Source organism: Cuculus canorus, chromosome 5 (genome assembly GCF_017976375.1).
Source record: "Cuculus canorus isolate bCucCan1 chromosome 5, bCucCan1.pri, whole genome shotgun sequence".
Classification (NCBI taxonomy): Eukaryota; Metazoa; Chordata; class Aves; order Cuculiformes; family Cuculidae; genus Cuculus; species Cuculus canorus.
This window is the reverse complement of record NC_071405.1, coordinates 64,250,376-64,271,964: the sequence shown is the minus strand read 5'-3', so window position 1 is coordinate 64,271,964 and position 21,589 is coordinate 64,250,376. Positions and strand designations below refer to the sequence as shown.

Here is a 21,589-nt window from a genome sequence, read left to right as displayed (position 1 = left end):
TAATGCTAAAAGGTGAATATTCATCTTTATAAACTTATCAGCTGAAAAATTTTAATAGCAAATCTGTATCTATCATCTATCTCTAAGAAAAATGAATGGGTAAAGCAGAGATGACCAAACTCTGGTGTAATATCTGTCAAAATCTGGATGCATTACAGCAGGATTTCAAACTGGAACATGGCATAGACATGACAGAATGGTGCTAAAACCCCCTCTTTTTGTGGTAACTGAGTCAGTGAGCAGTAACACCAACCGAGGCTGATGTTCATAACCTCTTTATGCAATCAGTGGAAAAAGAGATAATAGAGAGAGGGTTTCTTCTGAAACTACTTCAAAGTGCTTAACTTAAGGTTCTGCTAAGAATTACCCGTTAGAAGAACCTCCTCATGACTGGTCTACTCAGCTTTCCTAGCAGTCTAAATTAGTGTCCACCCCTTCTCCCAATGTATCGCTATTCAAACTGCAACCTCTCCACAGCTTTCCCTGCAGCCTTCGACAGTGTGTTGCTGGTCTGCTCTGCCACATAGCTGGAGTATGTCCTGCTCATCTGTAACGGCACCTATCGGGCTGCAACAACAGGATGTGAAGGGCAGGACTGCTGTCTTTCCCTCAGAACATCTCTCCATAGAGTCAACTTTAACATTTACAGTTCATGATCGCTGGAATTCTACAGCAACCGCGTCTTCTGCAACGCTAAAGTATCAGCACCCTGTTGTAGTGTGAGGCGAATTAGAGTCAGTTTTGTCACTAAGTCAGTTGCTGTAAGTAACCGAATTCTCTGAAAAGTAACTGCATGTTTTGGAGAGAGCGTTCTTCTCTACAGTGATAACACAGGGCGTTGGTATGCAAAAAGGCCAACGCTTATGCTTAACCAAGGCCATCCTCAAGCTGGCAGAAAAGGAGCCATACCTGCGAGGAGGGGCAAATAGGCCAGGTGACCCTAAACTGACCCAACAGAATATTCCACCCCATATAATTCATACTCAATATAAAATTGCGAGATCACAAAGGTCTCGCTCTCTTCTATGATAGTCAACATCCAGTGAGGACCTCATCTGTCTGGTTGCTCCTGATCCATGATCCATGCGTTCCTGAATCTAGTTCCTGGGTCCAGCTCCCTCCTAGCCGTGGACCCATTCCCTCATGTCTGCTCTGCAGCATTTCTGGTGATGTATAGTCATCAAGGGGTGGGGGCACAATCTCATATATTTGGTATATTTTATTACTTTCTAATTATTTTCATTATTATCATTATAATTTCATTAAAGCTGTAGTTGTAGTTTCCAACCCGTAAGTCTTTTTCCTCTCATTTCCCTCTCCTTTTCCACGGAATGAGGGGGGAGGAAGGATTTTGGAAACCCAACGGCAGAGTTTTTAGCTGCCGAAATTTAGCTGGGTGGTACTAAACTGTGACACACCCATAAAAAGTTAAGAACCACCACTGGTATTTCTCGGTGGCCACAAGAGTTGGCTGGAGCTTACACTAGGACCCCATTAGACCTCATGCAACCACAGCTGCAAAAACTATGAATAATATTATAGTGATCATTTATTCTACCTTGTTAGAAGAAGAAGTTAGCTCAAAGTCCTGTGGCTATTTTTACTATGATGTATTAAAAATGTATACAAAAAATGTAAAATCATCAACTAATCTTAATTATGCAAAAAGGTTACAAATGCATACAAATAAAAAAAATCTATATTATATTTGGATGTCTTACCTATTTTCTATATACAAATATAATACATAATCTAAATATTTATACAAAAACGTAAACACAAACAAAAAGTCGGGAGATGATAAACTGGTATACTTCACTGTAACTTATTTTTTATAATTTAGATATGCATGCATTAAATCCATTGCCACTGCAAGTTTATTGAGATTTAGTGAATTTGGGTTTCATATAGAAAACCTGCTAAAAAGATCTCTTGTGGTCATTTGTTTTTTGTTTATTTTTTAAAAAGAAACAGTATCAATTATTTATGAAGTATACTGATAAGAAGTAATTGGCAAAGAAAATAGTATTTCCTGTATTATGTTTATGAAGCAAAACATCATGGATAAAGAACATAATTCCTATGAGTTTAGAAAAAAAATTTTCTCCTGAAGTATGAGGCGAAAAAACAGGGAAGTGAATTAAAAATTGGTAACTAACTTCAGAAACAGGGTAATACTATTGCTCCGTATATTTGTTCCTAGTCATTATTTTACCTGCATCCCTTTAAGAAAGCCTAATCCATCAAGCTGTTAAAAAGAGTGGGCAGCTCCTAGGACTGCACTACTACTGTGTGGTTTGTGTGCGAACCAGTGTGTTAGGAAACAAAACCGATAACTTGAACTCCTTTAGATGAAACTATAAATTTTTGAAAGGTTGTGCTAAGAAATATATAAAACGGTCCATGTTTTGGAGCATCAAATGGCCTCTACTCATTTCAAGATACTGAAGAACATTGTAGCACCGGCATTGTTGTCCCTGGTGTATGGCTGCACATATAACGGCGTAAGCATAACGTCTTTTCTTAGGGACTCTTGGTGCAATGATTAAGCTAGAGTGCTGCTATACGTAAGCTATTCTTATTGTACTTCAGAGAATGTGAATAATTTGGTATATCTGAGACTAATCTTGAGACCTTTCTACCTTGTTGGGACACTAGGCACTCCTACCATACAGAAAGCAATGAAGTTTGTAATTTTCATCATCCCTTGGGGTGAATTAAGGTGCCATTTCCATTTTTCAAAAGCTAAAAATGCTTGATGAACAGAAAATGGATTTGGGTAATTTACTGCTGGACATATGCACTCAAACCACCACAGCTGAGTGTGCCAGACTATTGCTTCAGTGCCGAACATTTGACAATGCTTTAAGATCTCACCATTTTATAACAGTAAGAGCACAAACACAGAGCATGTGGAGTTGACTAAGATGCTTGACGTGATGACTGTAAATTGTCCACGTTTTGCAGCTGTAGTAAGGAATGGTGATGACAGCTATGTGGTACACATTTACTTTTGTTTGAAGTCGAATGCTTCTTTCATTCTAGACACACTGCTTTAATCTCCAAAAAGCTGTGCTGGCTTTTGCTACACGCTCAGTAAATACTGCTATGCTACAATGTGAAGTTCATCTTCAATGTCATGCTGGGAAGAAATGGGACTCTTGTGAAATGCATGAAGCCACTTCTTCAAGAAATACAGGGAGTTTGCTCCATAGAAATTACAGGCCTGCCTTTAAAAATGCATGTTTACATTTGAAATACATTATGGAAGCGACCAAGGAAATGTAAAAAATAGTGTTCATGTTCTTTCTTGATCCATTTTCTAGACTTACTTTGTAATTCTGTTGACATAGTAATCAGCGTTTTCCTATTGTAATTACACAAGAAATTAAAATTTGACATGTCTCTGCTTTAAGTAAGACTTTTCACCAACAATGATTTTCTTTTCCGCTTTTTAAAATAAAAAAATTGCCAGAAGCAGCAAGGAATTTAATCATATTACAAAATTAAAGATATAGATCACTGAAGAACAAGCTGGTTATCACAAGATGTGTCACAAAGGAGTTTTCACTCTGTTCTGCAACACAACTGAAGTGAAAATACTTGTGTAGAAAAGTTATTCAGTTTAATCACCCCTTGCAATAAGAGACTAGGAAACTTCGCTGTGTCGGGTCCTAAATCCATTTAGTTGAACAGCAGTCAGATTTTTACTGCTGCTTGGGGTACCAGGAACTTTGAGACCTCTCATACAAAACAGCTGATTTTCCTTCCCAGTGTGGAAAGTCATAGAGATTCTTAATCATAGAGAGTTCTGTGCAAAATGTATCTGTCATTATACTATACGTGACAGTTAAATATGCTACACTGTCAAAGGCAAAGAGTAACTTCCATTGAGACATGTATCAATCCATGTACACAGAAATAAGTACTACAATTTACTTTTGCTAATTAATATCTCCACTAATTTTATTTATCAGCATAATCTTTCATTTTTTAAAAAAGTGTTACACATTCTTTGTCAGATAAAATGAAAGCTTTCACTTTGTGAAATAATTTGGGACAAAGTTTGCTAATAGCATTAAGGTCATATTTAAAAAGGTGATGATTTTTTGCAAGGTAGCCTAAAAGTTTATTAGCAAACTATAATGACTATTCTGATTGCAATTAAAAAGCCCCTCCAAATGGGTCAACGCACCTAAGTGCTATCTGCAATCATTTAGATTTTAACATCATGGTTATTACTTATAATCAGGCTGCACAATGAGATATTGATTACTTTTAACCTTTAGATCTAAGAATTCAGGAGAAGTCGACGTACTAGCACAGCTTACCTTTCCTGTCTGGTAAACTTATGGCTTTTAGTGGAATTCTAATTATTCCTATTGGCAAGGCAAATCTGAAATTAGTTTATTCTCTTGGCTCATACAGAAATGATGACATATCTAAAAATACTGCACGTATAGCAGATTTGTAGCTACCACCTACAAGGAGCTCAATCCTGAAATGTGCTGAGAGCTTCCTCTGAAGTGATGATCCTAATCTTCTCCCACTGACTGTTCCAGCAGATCCGTGCAGGCACTGACAGACTACTAGACAGACAGAAGGCATCCTGGACCGTGCAGAATATGCAGTGTAGGAGTAAAAATCTTCACGTTTTCTAGTTTATAACCAATCCCCCCAGCTTATTGTCCAAATATATCACTCTACAGGCTGTTAATCTTTTAATAAGTTTTCTTTATATTGAAAATCTGCTTGAAATAAAGACTGAGCTAACTACAACGTGGCTTCAGTAGGTATGCAGAACTCATTTTAAATGGAACAAAGTAATCCAATTAAACTAATCTGTTTTACAAGTTAAAACGATATAAAGCATATTAATTGATCCTTAAAGGCTGCTGCTATTTGAGCTCTCTCTCTGTTTGCGCAGCATTTGGAACCATTTTGCACATTTGTATCCTCTAACAGCAGAGAACTCAGTCCCCTAATTCAGGAGAATTATGGGCAAGAGAAACATATAACTGTTATGTGTTAGATTAATCTGCAGAACACTTGGCATTATTATTGCCAAGTAGTCAAATTGTTCCAAGTTGTTCCGGAAGGTTGTTATTAATAGTATGTTTTCTGAGGAAAGTTCTGTCTACTTTTGGAACTGCATTTCTGTTGCCAAGGAAACTCCTTGAAGCACAGCATTCTAGGAGCACACTGCTGCTTTTGTTTGCCAGTATCCTATTCATATCATCTAAGTAAGCACTTTACATACTGCAGCCTCCAGTTTCAAATGTTTAAGTTTTTATATACTTACATTACCGTGTTAAATACAGTTCATGCTTCTCCTTAAACTCAGGGACTCTTGTAAAATTATTTTAACAGTTGCATTAAAGGACAGAGTGTTTTTTGGGTGGGTTTTTTTTTTTTTTCACAAGTTTGCAATAAATTAGTTTAAATTTGAATAACAGCTCCATAGGTTATAGCACTAGTCCTGAAGTGTTAATTATCTTTTCACTCTGAAATTAATGTAGTCATTTCCTACTGACTCTTCTACACCATTACTGAGGTGCTGAGGAAAACATGTCATTGAGTTCTGAGCCAGAACTGTTGTTGTGATTAATCCTGGTCACATGGCCAATCTCTGCCAAAAGGAGATCACTGAAAAAAGGTGACAAAGACAGTGATTTCCTGTCAGCAAAGAGTACGACAAGGCTGTCTAGAAGTGATGCAAATGAGGGAAACTTTCACCACGGTTTGTTTGATCCACTCAGGGCCACAGCATGCTGAGCCAGAGAGAAGGGCACAATGGAGCAGCAGCACACCCAGAGGAGAAAATGAACTGCACCTTCCAAGAAGGGATAGCTTCCAGTAGGGTAAAAAAAAAAAACCCTGCTGGAAGAATTTTTTTCCCCTCAACTTTTTTTTTTTGAAAGGTATTATTAGCTTTTGATGTGCATTTTCATGTTATTTAATACAGTGAACTACTTCCCTCTGACAAAATAGTTTAGCAGTGAACTTGTTTGAAAGTTGTGTCAACTAAATGTTTTCTAAATCTTTGCACTACTACATAGGGGTCTTTTTCCATCTATCATGACCATTGTTGCTGAAGACTTACTATTGCAAGAGTTAATGGCTTATAAAGTTTGTATTAAAACCACCATATATTACTTATAATCAGACAGAAAAACAGAATATTTCTTTAATTTTTTTGAAAATGTTTAGTTAATTTTATTCTGGACATACGAACAATTGTAACAATGATACTGTACTTATTTAAATGGGGTTTTAATCTAACACAATTAAATTTTGCAATTAATCTTCTGGGGAAAATGGAAAGAATTATTATTAACTTTTCTGCCTAGTATACTAATTTCTGGTCTCCATAGTTCCAGTAAATACTGATTTGCTTCATTTTTGAACATTCAATGTACAGAATTACTCACGTTTCCACTAAAAGGCTAATAAGCAGAGTTAAATTCTTTGGGTTTGATTTTCCAATAACAGCATATGAATATGGCTGAAGTCAACGCAAGTTCTGTGTACTTAGAGCTTATGAGATCAGCTTCACATGCAGTAGATTAAAATGAAACAAGCTGATACATTTGGCATTAAGCTGAGCTATTACAACAGTACAAAGAAGCAAGAGTCCAAAAACATGGAAACGCTCCTTGTGATTTTTTCTTACTTAATAGGTAAAGCGTTAGAGGACAAATAAACTGTCAGCAATTCATTCCGTGACTGTCATTTTATCAAACACCAGTTGGTTTTCAAAATCCTTAGCTAAAGACCATAAAGCTGAAATCATTTAGGGCTATAGGGGGAGCACAGTAAGGAAGAGTAGTTTCCTCTTTTTGTAGAATTTTGCACTAAAATATAGGAAATCTAGAGGAAGTCGTACATACATTTTCAGACTTAAAAAAAATGGCTATGCTGCTGCTATAATATTAAGGGCAAAATAAAACCTAGTTAAAGAGAGATAATAAGGATCCTAATAAAAACTGTGAAGCTCCTGGAATATTACAAACGAAAATTAAGCTGAGAGTTAACTTAAATCTGTATTAAATCTGAAAACAGATTACAGGGGAAAATAGTCTAACCATGAAAATACATTTTATTTTTCCGTATGCAATTTTAGCATTTTTAAATTATGTTATACTGCTTTAATGTATACTTTTCCCTTCCGATTTCCCTATTTTAGCCTTGATCCTTCCCATTCATAGACTCCTTGGGGGCAATGATTACTGTTGGTAATACCACAGTAGGTTCCCTGGCAGAGGCGGCTTGCTGAGCGGGCTGAGGGGTGCAATTACTTGTCAGCTCAATAACTGAGAAGAGGGATCTGTGGGTTAAGGAGAATCCACCAAAATGCAGAGAGTGCAATTAGCAGGTTCACATTTGAAGGTGCAATTGATATAAAATAACTAAAGCAAGACCTGTGTTTTCATAACACCCCGCATCATTGAGGAATTCTCATAACAATAGCTGCCTGAATATCTCTTTACAGACTGCTCTCCCCACAGACCAGAGCCTCTGTGTTCACTGAGAAGCGAAGGCAGTGCTCCTGCCCCTTGGCTGTGAGCACAAGACCATCCACAACTCCGTATAAAAGCCTCCAAATAAAATTCTATTGATTGGAAGAGAGGTTTACTAGGCTAGTTTTATAAAACTATTAACACTGGATTTGTTGGCATTATTTTTTGTTAGCGAATCTCTGAAAATAAGGATGATTAAGGATCAGTGATTTATCTGGTCTCTCCTTTGCTAGTACAAAATTGTTCTCTTTTGTCTACTTTTAAAAGTCTGAAATTCTGAAGCTTTCAACACTTTTCAGGAGGTGTTTTTAATGCTATGCCCCCAAGCTTTTTACATTACCTGTAAGTACTCCTCTACTTTATGGACACTCCTTATTTATCTCCTAACAAAACTCCATATTTCTAGTTAATTCTTTCCTTCAGTCCTTAACGATTTGCTTGCTGTTTTGACTAGAATGGTAGAAAGGCAGAGACTTTTCATTGAGGGAGGGAAAGAAGTCTGTTCTCACCCTTCTTCAAGTAGTTTTGCAATGACCAGATAGGTACTTTGGAGATGGGGGCTCTATTCTAGCCGATGACCTCCGTGCAGAAACCGCAGAACACATAAGCTGCCTGTGCTTTGGAAGCAGAGGTATTTTTTATGTGCTGAACAGACTACAGACTCAGCTACTCCTTTTGGCACAAACTTTCTGCTTTTGGAAGTGTCATGCCTACAGAATTTCATAATATTAACAAACTATTATTTCCCATTCCAAACAGACAATGTTTCTCATTTTGCCACTATACTGTACTGCAAATTAATTCTTAAATTATTGCTCTCTTTTATTCTTTTCAGCATGTATTATTACCCTAACCTTATAATCTATAATTATGCTTAACGGTTACATTTGGATATTGGAAAGGGAAGTATCCTAGATAGCACCTAAAACACTCGGGCTCACCGATTAAGCTTTGTTCCTTTTCATATTGATAGATGGGTTGATTCCTTAAAATTTATGTTTATTCTGGTTTTTTTTAGTATAGGACTAAAACTAGTGGTTACACTGGGTGTGGTACAAGCTGGTTTTATATTGACAGACACTATTGAAACACCTTATTTCAGATTTACAAGAAACTTTTTACCCATTTCTGACATTGTTCATTTCTGAGCCTAGCCAGGGCCAGGACTCTTAATGTGCCATTAAGTCTGATTAAGTATATAGAAAGCTAGGAAAAACACATTAGCAAGAAAAAGAAATGATTGTTGAAGTATGAAATGGAGTCCACTGAATTGAACTCACTTGCAGCCTAAAAAAGTTCGGATGTGAACCATATTTCCATTTATAAACATATTTTACTTCATGTGACCACCCTTTCTCACTGGATATTTTAAATAAAAGGACTAAAAAGACAGCGAATAAAATGCAAGAAGACGTCCAAGAACTTAGGATGACAAAGCAAGAGAAAACAAATTATATTTAAGAAATTATCAAATCAGGCAATCATAGATGAAAGAAAACAACTTTTATTTGACCTTGAATATACCACTTATTCAATAGGAAATAAAAAAAAGCTAGAGGGTAGTTGTTTCTTGTCATTATACTGTTGCTGATTCTGTGGTTAGTTATTAATTTTATTTTTTATGATTCACAATCTGCTCTTTGAAATATGCCATATGCTCAAAGCAATTCAAGGATGACAACTGTCAGAATTACTCCAATAAAAATTGCCTAAATGAGGAAGATTTACTGCAGTCTGATATTTCTGTCGAAAGCCCCTCTTTTCTTTTCCTCAGCACCCCTCAAACCCGAAGACTACAGTGAAGACTTAACTAATTTAAGGATCAAATCACACATTTCTTGGTAGTATTGTCTACCTAAAGAAACGATAAAGATTCTAGGCTAAGGCTGCTATAATAAACAAGAGAAACCGTGTGTGTGTGTGTGTGTGTGTGTGTGTACGTTAGATGAAGACTCTATAATCAATATGCAAGTTCAAAATAATTTTGCTGAAATCACAAGCAAGTGTGATGCCTTAAAATGACAATGTCTGCTTTATGTATAACTAATAAAAATTAAATTGGAAGAGTCCTGTATCCTGGCAGCAGCAAACCAAAATCAGGGCAAATTTCTTTCTTCCCAGATGAGGTCTGAAAGGTGGATAAAAATCCAGCTGAAAGCTCCAATCAAAACACATTTTGCTAAATGCTGCCATTTCTTTTTTTTTTTTTCCTTCATTTTGTTTCAGTCTATTTATTAATGCAGTTTCATTTATTTCTATTCATCTTGAAGACAAATCTTTGTCCTTCTATAGAATTACACCAAATAGAATGTGATAAAGGGAACTTTCTTGCAATTATGATGTCGGTGCAGGCTGTCAGCGCACAGGGGATGGAAATGAGGTTGGGGACGGGGAAGGGAATTCTAATAGACACCATGATACATACAATGAACGCAGCGATATCCTGTGAGAGAAAGACTTGTCAAGCTAATCAGATCTTCTATAGCTAGGTAAAGGCAGTAACGGTAGTGCTAACCTTGTAAAGATGCTGCTGCTGCTCCTCTGACATCATCAGGTCATGGCTGTCCATCACGATGGATTCCATGTCAATCAGCCAATCCCAGAGCTCCTGGTATTCTGAATCAAAGTCCAAAAGGCTGTAGATAAGGAACAAAATGTATTATGCATAAATACTGTGTAGTTGTTAAAATCTTGTATTAGAATAATATATTCTTGAAAACTCATGATGTTCCTAGTATTATTTCTAAAGAGACATTCTGTATTTATATAGAGTGGATGAAAATGAAAACTGAAATACAATTTAAGCCAGTGCTATGACTTAAATTCAGCGGCTGGTGCCAAATCCTGACAACTGTTGGCATACTGCATTTGCTTAAAAAATGTTGAAATAGAAATCCCTCATAGATCTTGTTTAATGGTTTTTAAAGTGCTGACTTTATATTGAACAAACTTTTCAACAATCGCCTTGATACAGTTCATATCAAACCATTATTTTAATTGAAAAATGACTTAATCCATTCAGCCATCCCTCTGCTGTCTATCTGCCTATCTCTGTAAATATCCTACATTTACTTTCATGGATGAGTAGCTGGCATTTCAACTTAACGCCTTAAGATAGGCTTGAGTGAATACGGTAAGCCAGTGAGAACTAAGGCCAGATACAGTATTAGACAGGTGTTCCCTACAGACATGTAAGAAACAAAGGTAAGGACAGGAAGTCAAAACAATGAATCCTTGAATAGCCAGCAATCATTAAAATTCAAAGGAGGATCACTACGGTTTTCAACAAAATAAATCATTAGAATAAGGAGCTTAAAGGGATTAACGTGATTCTCTATTGAAAGCTTAGTGAATAAGTAAAGCATAGATTCTTCTAAAACACTGTGATACAAGACAGAAGGCACATGCCAAAAAACTGCACATTTCCCAAAAAGATACCCCTCAAAAAGGGATCTTCAAACTTGCACAACTGGAACTAACAAAAGCCTTGTCAGTAGTATCACCCACCTGCCCCATATTGATCAAACAACAAACAATTCTGCTAAAGCTAATTTCTCAAATTATTACCAATTTTTTTTTAGCAATCTCATTTAAAAAATTAGCTGTACTTCAACAGAGAAGCAATAAATTAAGCTTGCTTTTAATGTTATAAATACTGTCACAGTTCCAATTGTTGTTGACTAGAGTACCACATGCATAGGAAATTTGAAGGCTTATAGATAAAGTTGTGACAAGTAGAACTGTCTTTCTGTAAAGAAAGCAGGCAAGAGTGAAGAAAGCATTTGCCTACTGTGGTATTATTTTCAATGAGCTGACAACAAAGGAAGTCTTGTATAATGTGAAAATGTTGATTCCTGCTTCTGAAGTAACTCTCTAGTTTAATACAGTGTACTTAAGTATACTTTCACTCAATAATTTATGAGGCACACTTACTTAAAATTGCCTGCTGCCCTGAGAAGGTAAGCAATGATGCTATTATAAAGAAGAGTAAGCATAAAAGGGCAAGTTACTACTGTTGAAATATAATAGTTTCATTTGGAGTTCAGGGCTTTTCTCCTGTTTCAGGAAGTCTTTGACTCAGATGTCATTTTGAAGCTAAAATAAAACTAAGCTCCTTTTGAATGGTATATTTGCAGTGATAATGAATCTATATCCCCTCCTCAGTACAACAATTCTGTATCTTCACTATCTGCTGCTCCTTTTTTTTCCTTCCATCTTATCCAAATATTATCCAAAGTCGTAAAACTGACAGGCAGTTATTAAAACATATGCTTTATGATATGAGAGGCTAGATTTCATCTCATATAAGTCAGTACAGATTCAGTTGGACTTGGAGAATTTGTACCAGTGAAAAATCTAAATTAAGATATGAAGATGACAGGAAACAAAGCCCATACCTAACATTCAAGACCTGCTGCTGCCAGAATGGGATGGGATGACTTTGGAAACTGCACTGGGAAGTGGACAATATTTTATGATAATAGGCAGATGATGTGCTGGATCCAAGCACCTGCTTTGCATCTGTAGAACAACAACTTAGTTACAAGTCCAAGTTGGTCTATTTATTGGTGTAATAGAATGAACTGATCCTCTAAAGACACACAAAGCACTGCCTTGGCCTTTATAAAACCCAGATGAGCACTAGGAAACAAATGAACAAATGAGTTTGATTTCTAACTAAAGTTCTAAACAGGAACTCAACCCAAAAGGAAAAGTGACAGAAACAGGATTCACTGGAAAAAGCCCAGGAAGAGATGTAATGGGGACTTTTTTCCATCATAATTTATATACTGTTCCTACTCTCTTTTTTTGGTTTCCTGCTGTAAAATCAAGTCATCTGGCAGCATTTTTAAGCAAATTGTCTACGGCAGTTTTTTGCCTGAGCCTGAAGATAGTGAAGTCAGCTACAAAGCACTGTCAATACTTTCTTAGAACTTGACTGCAATATTTTTAATAGTTCTAAAAGAACTCTGGTGATTATTTCTGGATGTGTAAAGAACAGGAAATTACCTGTAGGATAGCAATCTTATTACAATGGTGATAGAGGTGGTTTGCATGTATCTGCGTGGTAATGGCTAAAGCGACAAAGAAAAGAACAGATACCCACTACAGGAGAACACCAGTTAGCCAGACAGAGAGAGATAGTTGAGAGCAGCTGCAAAACGTTATAGTGAATCCTGCAGGAAATATTGCATACCCTCAAAACTGGGGAGGAGTTTATACAGGTACTGTTGGGAGATATGGATACGATATTTATGGCACCATTCTACAATATGAAGGCCAGATCCTGGGATCCTGTTATCACCTTGACTTGGCCTACATGCATAAGCCTTTGAGATAAATGTGTTAGAGGGGGCTTCAAGTATGCACAAAATATAAGGCAATTTTAAAGCTGTTAAGGACAGAACTATGATTTCTCCTATATCCTCCTAATAAAAACATCTGAAAGGAGTTCCAAATGAAAGTTTACCCAAAAACTTGGAAGAACTTTTTGTTTGTCTGAATTTCTTTGGTAGGCATACCAGTGTGTTTACAGTACTGCTAAATACCACGCGAGCCATCAAGGAAATAATGCAGACTGGAAGTGTGTGTTAAACATGGTGAAAAGGGCTGATAGAAATACCTTCCCATTCCTTTTTATTTATTAATGCCACAGGCGAACTGCTTTTCTCATGAGAAAGGCGCTCATGAATTTTCATTCAAAATAATAAATTGATGTCCACATTTTAAGAAATATGTTTAGGGTTCAAGGGATTAGACATGTAACTCTGCATATCTGATTCCCTGTTTACCAAGATAAAATATACTTAATGTCATTTTAATTATTACGTAGCTAATGGTTTTAGCTTATTAACCAACAAACCTATATTAAGGAAGGTGTAGATACCTGCTCTATAACTAAAATTATAGCGTTTTTGTTGGCAATCGTTGGGTACTTTTAACAAACGAGTGTTTTTTTGCAATAAACAGATGACTTAATTTATTCTTGTTCTGATGATTGGTGGATTTGGATAAGCAACCAAAATAAGGTATTTCTATAATGCTTGTATCTGTAACACACATAAGTATTTCAGAAGTTATGCTTTCCCTGATTCTGCCTGTGGCAATATGACAAAAAGATCTGCTAAGCCCAGAAGAAATAGATTCTGAATAAAAACGAACTATTCAATACACCACAGAAATACTGACAGGTACATTTTAATCTTAACCTGTCCCTGATCCTACAATTGCTGGATTTTCTGTATATCTGTTTAGCAGCTTAGTAACTTACATCCTCTTCCAAATAGTAATTTAATAATGATCAGTAGATCCATCCATTTAGATATGAGGCATCCATTCTAAAAATGAAGCTTGTTTTAAACGCAGATACTACCTTACCTATCTCAGTTTAGCTATGTCCTACACAAAGCCACCTTCCAGATCTTTCCCCTCACCATATAAACAATTCCTCATCTAAAATAACTCCTGTCCTCCCTGTAGACACTCTTCTTTCCTCTAAGTCAAACTTCCACATGAGCTAATGGATAGAGATAATGATTTTCCCTGTTATGCAAATGGTTCCTTCTCTGTGGAGACACCAGGCTCTAGCTAGGTCATCCTACTATGGAACTTCTGTCCACACAGGTTTTTTTGTCCACAGGTTTTATGCAGTAGGGAAATGTATCAACTGTCTTTCCAAATACCTGAAAGGCATTTCTAGTGTGTTCAACGCCTCAGACTGGTTCAACTGGAAGTTTTCCATCTGAATTCAGCCCACCCTTGTTTCAATGCACAGTATGTGTCTCCTTCCGGTCCTCTGGCCCCTTAAGCCACTGTTGAGCATCTAAGGGCTGTGATGACCCTACAGGCCCAGAAAGTAGCCACAGCAAAGAAAAGGTAGGAAACACTAATAGATTACCACTCCCAGTAACAAGCATGTAATTACAGGTGTAAACAAGTGCATGTAAGAGCCTATTTGCTTTACACATATGGCATGCAGAGTTACAAACTGGATTTTTCCATGGGCCTTAAAGCTTTATATCCTCTACCCTCAATAAAATCAAATGTCTGTTGATGTCTTACCGCCCTAAGTCCCATGCAAAATTTCAACTGCAACTCTTGCTCACATTCAGTGTGGCTGCAACATCAGAAGCTGGTTTTGAATATATAGCCCCCAGTACACATTTATATACATATACACACCAATTCTGAACAAATTATTTTTATGGTTGGCAGTAGCTGCACTGGCGTGTTTGAGAATCTGACAGATTTCTGCATAGGTAATCAAGATCTCAGTAATCCTACATAATTAGACCACATCAACTTCTCTAAAACAGTCATCTTTCTGTATAATAAGAGGGGATGTTTACAAGGCTCATTTATCTTTACAGTTGGTAATTTAATAAAATCGTGTTTCCAAGACCTCCTGAGTTAACAACTGGAAAAGGAAATTCCAGAGATAAAGTACTCATGAGCACCTTGGTCAATGACTTCCCTTGCATAGGAAACTACAGGCCAAAGCTCTGCTGTATTTACTGGTTGCAAGAAAACTTCTATCAGGATGAGGGTGTATCTAAACAATGAGCACGAGTCGGTTCTTTTGAACTGCTTTTGTCCCACACTATTATGAACTCACAGGTATGTTCTTATGTTCATTTAGAGGAGCTAGCAGTTGGAAGATATGGTGTTCAAAAGACCTTTAAGAAAATGTCTTAAACCAGAACTACAAGTTTTCTTAGTTGTGAAAAAGGGAGGGACAGCAAGACCTCATTTTAGCATAGTCAGTCATTGATCTGTCCAAGATTTTTTTCTCAAACTATTAAGAAAGAGTGTTTTTATATATACAGTTACATATATAATATATATGTGTGGAGGTATGTGCGTTTACATTTGTTGAAAAACAGACTGAGTAGACCGAGTGAAAGGAAAACCTTTAAACTTAAAGCTTTTTAGAGTTACAAAACGGACACGTTTGAACTGGCGAAATATAAGTGAATGGCTTCACATTGGTACTTCCTAGTTACTGTCTTGCAGAGTTATTAATACACTATAAGGATGCTTCCTTGAAGATGTTAAGAAATCAAAAGATATGAAGCCATTGGAAGAGAAAATCCTGAGGCGAAAGGAAACATTACATGTTTTAAAATAAAAATAATGGATCGCTATTAAATAATGTTAGGTAGTCCTATGAACTATTTGGATAACTTTTCCACAACCCATTATTTTTTGCATTCATATATGAAAAAAAAATACATATAGAAAGAATTTCCCCCTGCCTCTTGGCCTAGGAAGAAAAATCCTGGTTAACTAGAAGTAAGAAAAAGTGTATCACGTAAAAAAACCCACAGATCAGTAAGAATAAAACAACAAAAAGAATAGTTCCCTACCTATTACTTCCCACTGTGTGAACTTTTGACATATCAGCAAACTCTTCCTTTCGCTTGCTGCTACTGTTGTACTGCTCACTGTACAGCTTTAAGGACATCTGTTCAACAGCATCTCTTTGTGCTTCCAGATAGCATAGCTGAACCTCAGCCTAGAAAAAGAAAACAAAGAGAAAAAAACACAACAGAACTTTTTAAAAAAGACATTCAGAAAGAATGCATTCGAAACAAATACTTTTGGACTGCAACAATTTTAACCAATTGTTTCACACCATGTTTTTTCTCCTTGCACGACAGTCGAAAAAGGCTGAACCTTTAAGTCAGAGGAAAGTAGTGTATTCCCAAATGCTAGAACTGAACTATTAAGGTTTCTATCGGAGAATGTGATATATCTTCCATGGGGTGTGTATCCAATCAAATGCTGCACAAAAATGTCTGGAAATGAATAAAAAAGATATTCAAAATCATGCACTGTAACAGAATAGATAGATACACAAAATTACATTTCTTACAGGCTTCAGGACTGATTTGTTAACACATTGTCAGTGCCTCATGATTATTGCTATAGGTACTTTTATTTTCAATAGTAATGTAAACAAAACCAAGCAAATTGTCATTATCTGGTGACCACTGATTACTCAGCATTTTTCATTGCAAGGAAAAAGTCAGTAAGTGAGATGTGCTGTTTTCCATCAGACTCTGTGCCTGGCCAGAAGAATGTTGAATAATATTTGGCATCATAACTTATTGAATAGACACTTTATTTATTGCAGCTGTGGTGATAAGTTTGATTCTGAGGCTCAGAGAACCAGATGATAAAAGATGAAATCTGCTCCTTGCCACACTTGCCCCTAGGAACAGGACAAAGAACAGAAGGTAGAGTAAGTTCAAAAGCACTTTGGGACCAATATGCTATTGTTTTCTTTTAATAGGCTTCACCGAAAGAAAAACACATCACAAATTCTAATAATGCTTCAAAAAATGCTACTTCTGTGTAACTCCATACTCTCATTTCCATTGGGTGAATACCTGCTTAACTATTTGGCGCTATGGCAAGCGAATGCAACAAGCACGGAGGAAATTTTCCATAAGGACTCTTGCAATTTCTGCTGCAGGAGCAGAGTTACAGCTGACGGCATGACAGTTACCAACCTATGGAACAACGGCAGCTGTAAAGAGAGAGCAGTGGTAGAGCTAAAAAGGAGAAAGGAAACCTGTAAAATCCAGGAAAAATGCAGGCAAGTGAACAGAAATGGTCAGCGAAGAATGTCAGTAGTGAAAGTTTGAAGGAAGGCCAGAATGTGTTTATAAGCTTGTGGTAATAACAATTACATGTATTTGTTTATGCCTCACCTTGGTGCAATTTATGCTGTGTAATAATGTGGCTGATTTGGAAATTTCATTTCCTTTTAAAATTCCTCTTTCAAACATCGCCAGCTTTCTCTCTCAGTTGCTTCTTAGTGAGAATGGTTGTTCGGTAGTAAACCTCAGCATGTTTTTGAGAATTTTTTTTAAAAACAACAAAAAATACTAGGAATTTTCCAAGGACATAGAAGATAAAAGATAAAAGTTCCAAGTAAATCATGCAGGTCTTCTACTGTGTATATAAATTAAACACAAGGCTTTCATATCTAGTCTAAAATAGTAGAAAATTAAACCACATAGGGTTACCAATGAAGAAATATTACCTGAATACAAGACTAGTTGAGACTGTCCAGTTAGAGTAAAAGGTTAAGGTTTAAGAGAGCTATAAAGCACACCTCTTCACAAACTATAATTAAAGCTGCTGTTTATATGATTTAGAGATGACCCAAAGCAGCAAATAAACAAAATTCATCACCTTCCCATTCTTCTTCCACACCCAAGTACATTTTCTTTTATGCTGGTAAACAATCCCCTTTCTTTTTTGGAAGCATTCTTCACTAGTAAGGACAGTTGTTCAACTGAGTGTTTTGTATTGTTCACATAAGGCTATAAATGTGTTCTTTTAATTTATGCTTACCAGAAAGCAGTTTTTTACTGGTTGTTTTTAATATAGTTATAAGTTGACACAACATTTTCAGTCTAATGCCCTATTGTGAGTGACCAGTAAATTTCTAAAACAATTATCAGTCAAAATCTTCCATGATTGTTTTAAGTCTAGAGGTGAACTCCTGTGCAAAACTTTAAGCAAATAATTTCCCTGATCTTCAGGATGGTTTGGAAATCAAGATAAGTAATTATTGGATTTTTTTCCCCATGGATTTTGTAGGGTTTTCTTCAGCTATTGTTGAAATTACATAGCTCCCTCCTCCTCCCCCACCCCAGTACTCCAAAAGGAGTAAATGCACATGTAGCCTAAATGCTAAACTTCATATATACAAATTAAAAACTCAGCTCTGAACTATATGAATACATGTTATTTCTCAAATGGCAAACTATCCCAATATTTCTATTTCTCCTCTCTGTAATTTTCTCTATATTCTAAAATGAGAGACAGGAAAAAAAAAAGCAAGCAGCTTTTCACATATCTTTCATTCTCTGTTTACTTGCAAAAAAGTTTGTAAATAGGCAAATTGTTAATATATATGAAAAATCTGAGAAGAAAAAGGAGGATGAAATAGATTAGGAGGGGAAAGGAAACACAGGATGGAAAGAGTAAGTAAATATATGGAGAGGGATGAATAAGAATCTACTATTTCTTTCTCACAGCTGTAAGGACCTCTTGTACTGAGGATTATGAACTCCATCACCATCATACTGTATGAATCCTGAATACAAGCAATTTTGTCCCAGTTCTTGTAGAAAAATGTAGTTCTTGTAGCAAATATGATCCCTCTATAAATCAACTATATTTTTACACCCAATTTCTCTCTTCAACTATTGCAAATATTTACAGCAACTGAAACCTGGGCAGTGTAGAGTTTCAGATGGATCTCTCTGATTTCTTTTCTGTATGAATTCATCTATCTCACTGTAGTACTGAAGCATTTTTTTTTTGTCGCTGTTCTAGTGATATCAACTGCAGATCCAAAGAGGCTTTGAAGACCTTGAGTAGGTATTGATCAGTTTAAGTCTCAAAAAGCTACATTCTGCAGAAGCTGAACTGACAGGCACAAGGCACAATCTAGAAAAATGTACACAGCATAGATATGCTATAAATTTATTGCAGTTTAGTTTAAATTTAAAATCTTTAAATGACCATGAAGGACTAGTTTTGCAGCATTCTGGCAGAATAAACTAGCAACTTTATTAGTTGATGATCAGATATAGTAAAGCTACTTGCTTTACCTTCCAGCTTATTTTAAGCATGCGTTTTCAGATTGCCCTACATATGCTTCTTAGTTACTTAAAACACCCATAAGAACTTGGATATGGGTATCTAGTAAATCCTAAGAAAGTCAACTGAAGTATGCATCATCCATCTTTTGTTCTGCTGCCAAAACTTTTTGTACTGGAATGTACCAGAACAAATATCACTGAATTGATGTTGAAAGGGAAGTACTTTGAGACACCGTTTCCTAGGGAACACAAGTCCTGTTATGAACTATGTTACTGTAAGCAAAGTATTCTGTGTCTTAAATATACAAATTATAATACATGCATTTGAATTTGAATTATTGAAGTATATTATCTACCATTATAGTTTCTCCGCAGTGCTATAGGAAAGCCGCACCACTGCCACACTAGACTGTAATTCCTATAGAATTACATATGAAGCAGAGACATGGTTCAGTTCCTCTGCCATTAGTGGAATTTAAGCTGGATAAAAACGTTGTCTTTTAAATAACAAATTCCAGTTTCTGCCAAACAAGGGGTGTTCAGGTGGCATTATGCAGCATGTAGACTTAGAAGTTTCACCCACATGTATATTTTATAGAAGCGCAAACTCAGCTGCACCTTTCGAAAAGGATGCACACCCCAACTTGACACTCTTTCTATCTTTGTAATTGGTGAACTTCTTGAGAGAGAAAACTGGGAGTAATTCCTTACATAATTAGGTTGATCACAGTAGCATTTCTGTGGTCATACATGTGCCCTCAAGAATTTTCTGGAGTTTCATGTCACAATATTCTGTCTATTTCTCCATATCATAAAGTCATGGAGGAGGCCTTATTACAGGACATGAAACTGACTCTGGATCTTTCACAGATGCAGCTACTAAATAACACGAAGTTGAGGAGTACACAGCTCAAAGTATCTTCCATAGACATGAAGCTTACAGAAAGTATTCTTGGGTAGGCAAGAGTTTGACCAGACTCTATACAAACTGACTTGATCATCCGCCACTCCACCCCTACAGGTGGAGTCCCAGACCACAGGTCTTCAGATGCTGAAAACACTTAGGGTAGAAGCAATACTTCCAAAAAGACACCCCGTCATTTTAAATGGCATTGTAAAACAGAACCATAGAATCATTTAGGTTGGAAAAGACCTTTAAGGTCATCAAGTCCACCACTTGGAAGTTTTAGGCTTCTTGGGCTTCAACTGTCTTCTTGGAAATACTGCTTCTAGCCTAAGTGTAGGCATTTGTTTTTGTTGTTGGAGCCGGATGGTAACTCTTTTCCCCTGTTGCTTTTCTTCTTTTCTCTTTCCACACCCTCCCTTCACATAATTAAAACAGGGACCTTGCTGCAGTTGACTTCTTTCTTAGTCTGTTACCCTTCCTGCTTTTGGCTACCCTACATCTTCCATCCTACATCTGGCACTCTCTTCGGGACCGAATCAGATTATAAAATAATCCTATATCATAAAATATGTTTACTGAGACCTGAACATTTGATAGTCCTATTACACAGGACACACTGTGTTTTGATCATGTAGGAAATTAATTCTGTTAATCCAGACATGCTTGTTACCAGTTAAAAACTTAGCAAAGTGGTTTTATCATCATAAATCTCAGAAACACTTTTATATTGGTAATAGCTTTATCACTTTGTTTTCAGAGTATTAAAACCACCCCAACAATGTGAAACTTCCACAAAGAACGAGCAGAATTACAAGGCAAAAAAATTCTTACATATCAAGGTACTTAAAGTCATCATGGAGTTTAAGTAACACAGTGAATTTTAAGCCTGTCCACGGGAGCCATAAAATGAAAGTTTAGATAAAATAGGGCTGTGTTATAGCAAGCAGGAATTCAGGCAGTTCCCAGAACCACCAGAAAAAAAAACAGAGGAGAAAAAGAAAAATAAAGTCAGTAAATAACAACAATAACTTTTTGCAGGATTTCCCATGCCTTTCAGAAATACATAGGTTTTTTGCTCTTTTGTTATAAAGTTTAGGAACACGACCTGTGACTTCAGGACTGTGGAGTGCAAATGCAATCAGCAGCATGGCCTCAGCAGCATTGTCTGATCAAATCCGTGGAGGTGTCCTGATCATACTGCTAATTTAAAATCTGGACCTCAGGTGTCTAATTCCTGCCTGTCCCTCTGCCTTTGGTTCTGTTCAGAGTAACATTAAATACAACACAAAACGTGGCATGCCCTGTGCACCAAACACATCTCAGCTATGTACCCAGAGAAGTTCCTTATATCACAAATACCAATACACATTGAAGAAAAGTATGAAAGGATTAACCTCTCCAGAGACTTCCAAGACTGTGAATAGTATCTGACAATAGCATCCCAAAATTGTGAGGTGAAAAAAAGTCCTTGTAAGAATGGGAACTGAACAATGGTCGGTATCTTTTGCTACTTTTCTTGTCTTGCAGGTCTGCAATTC

At 36.5% G+C, this 21,589-nt stretch overlaps 1 protein-coding gene across 5 annotated transcripts in view; it reads right to left on the bottom strand.

Annotated features, from left to right (window-relative positions):
- AKAP6 (A-kinase anchoring protein 6) overlaps window positions 1-21,589 on the bottom strand; it is a 273,822-nt gene that overhangs the window by 70,588 nt on the left and 181,645 nt on the right. For all 5 annotated transcript variants that reach the window (XM_054067984.1, XM_054067987.1, XM_054067986.1 and 2 more), the window contains exons 8-9: window positions 15,887-16,035; window positions 10,036-10,156 (exon numbers count right to left, since the gene is read on the bottom strand). In XM_054067984.1, the coding sequence (XP_053923959.1) occupies window positions 10,036-10,156; window positions 15,887-16,035 (270 nt within the window). The remainder of the gene's footprint in view (window positions 1-10,035; window positions 10,157-15,886; window positions 16,036-21,589) is intronic.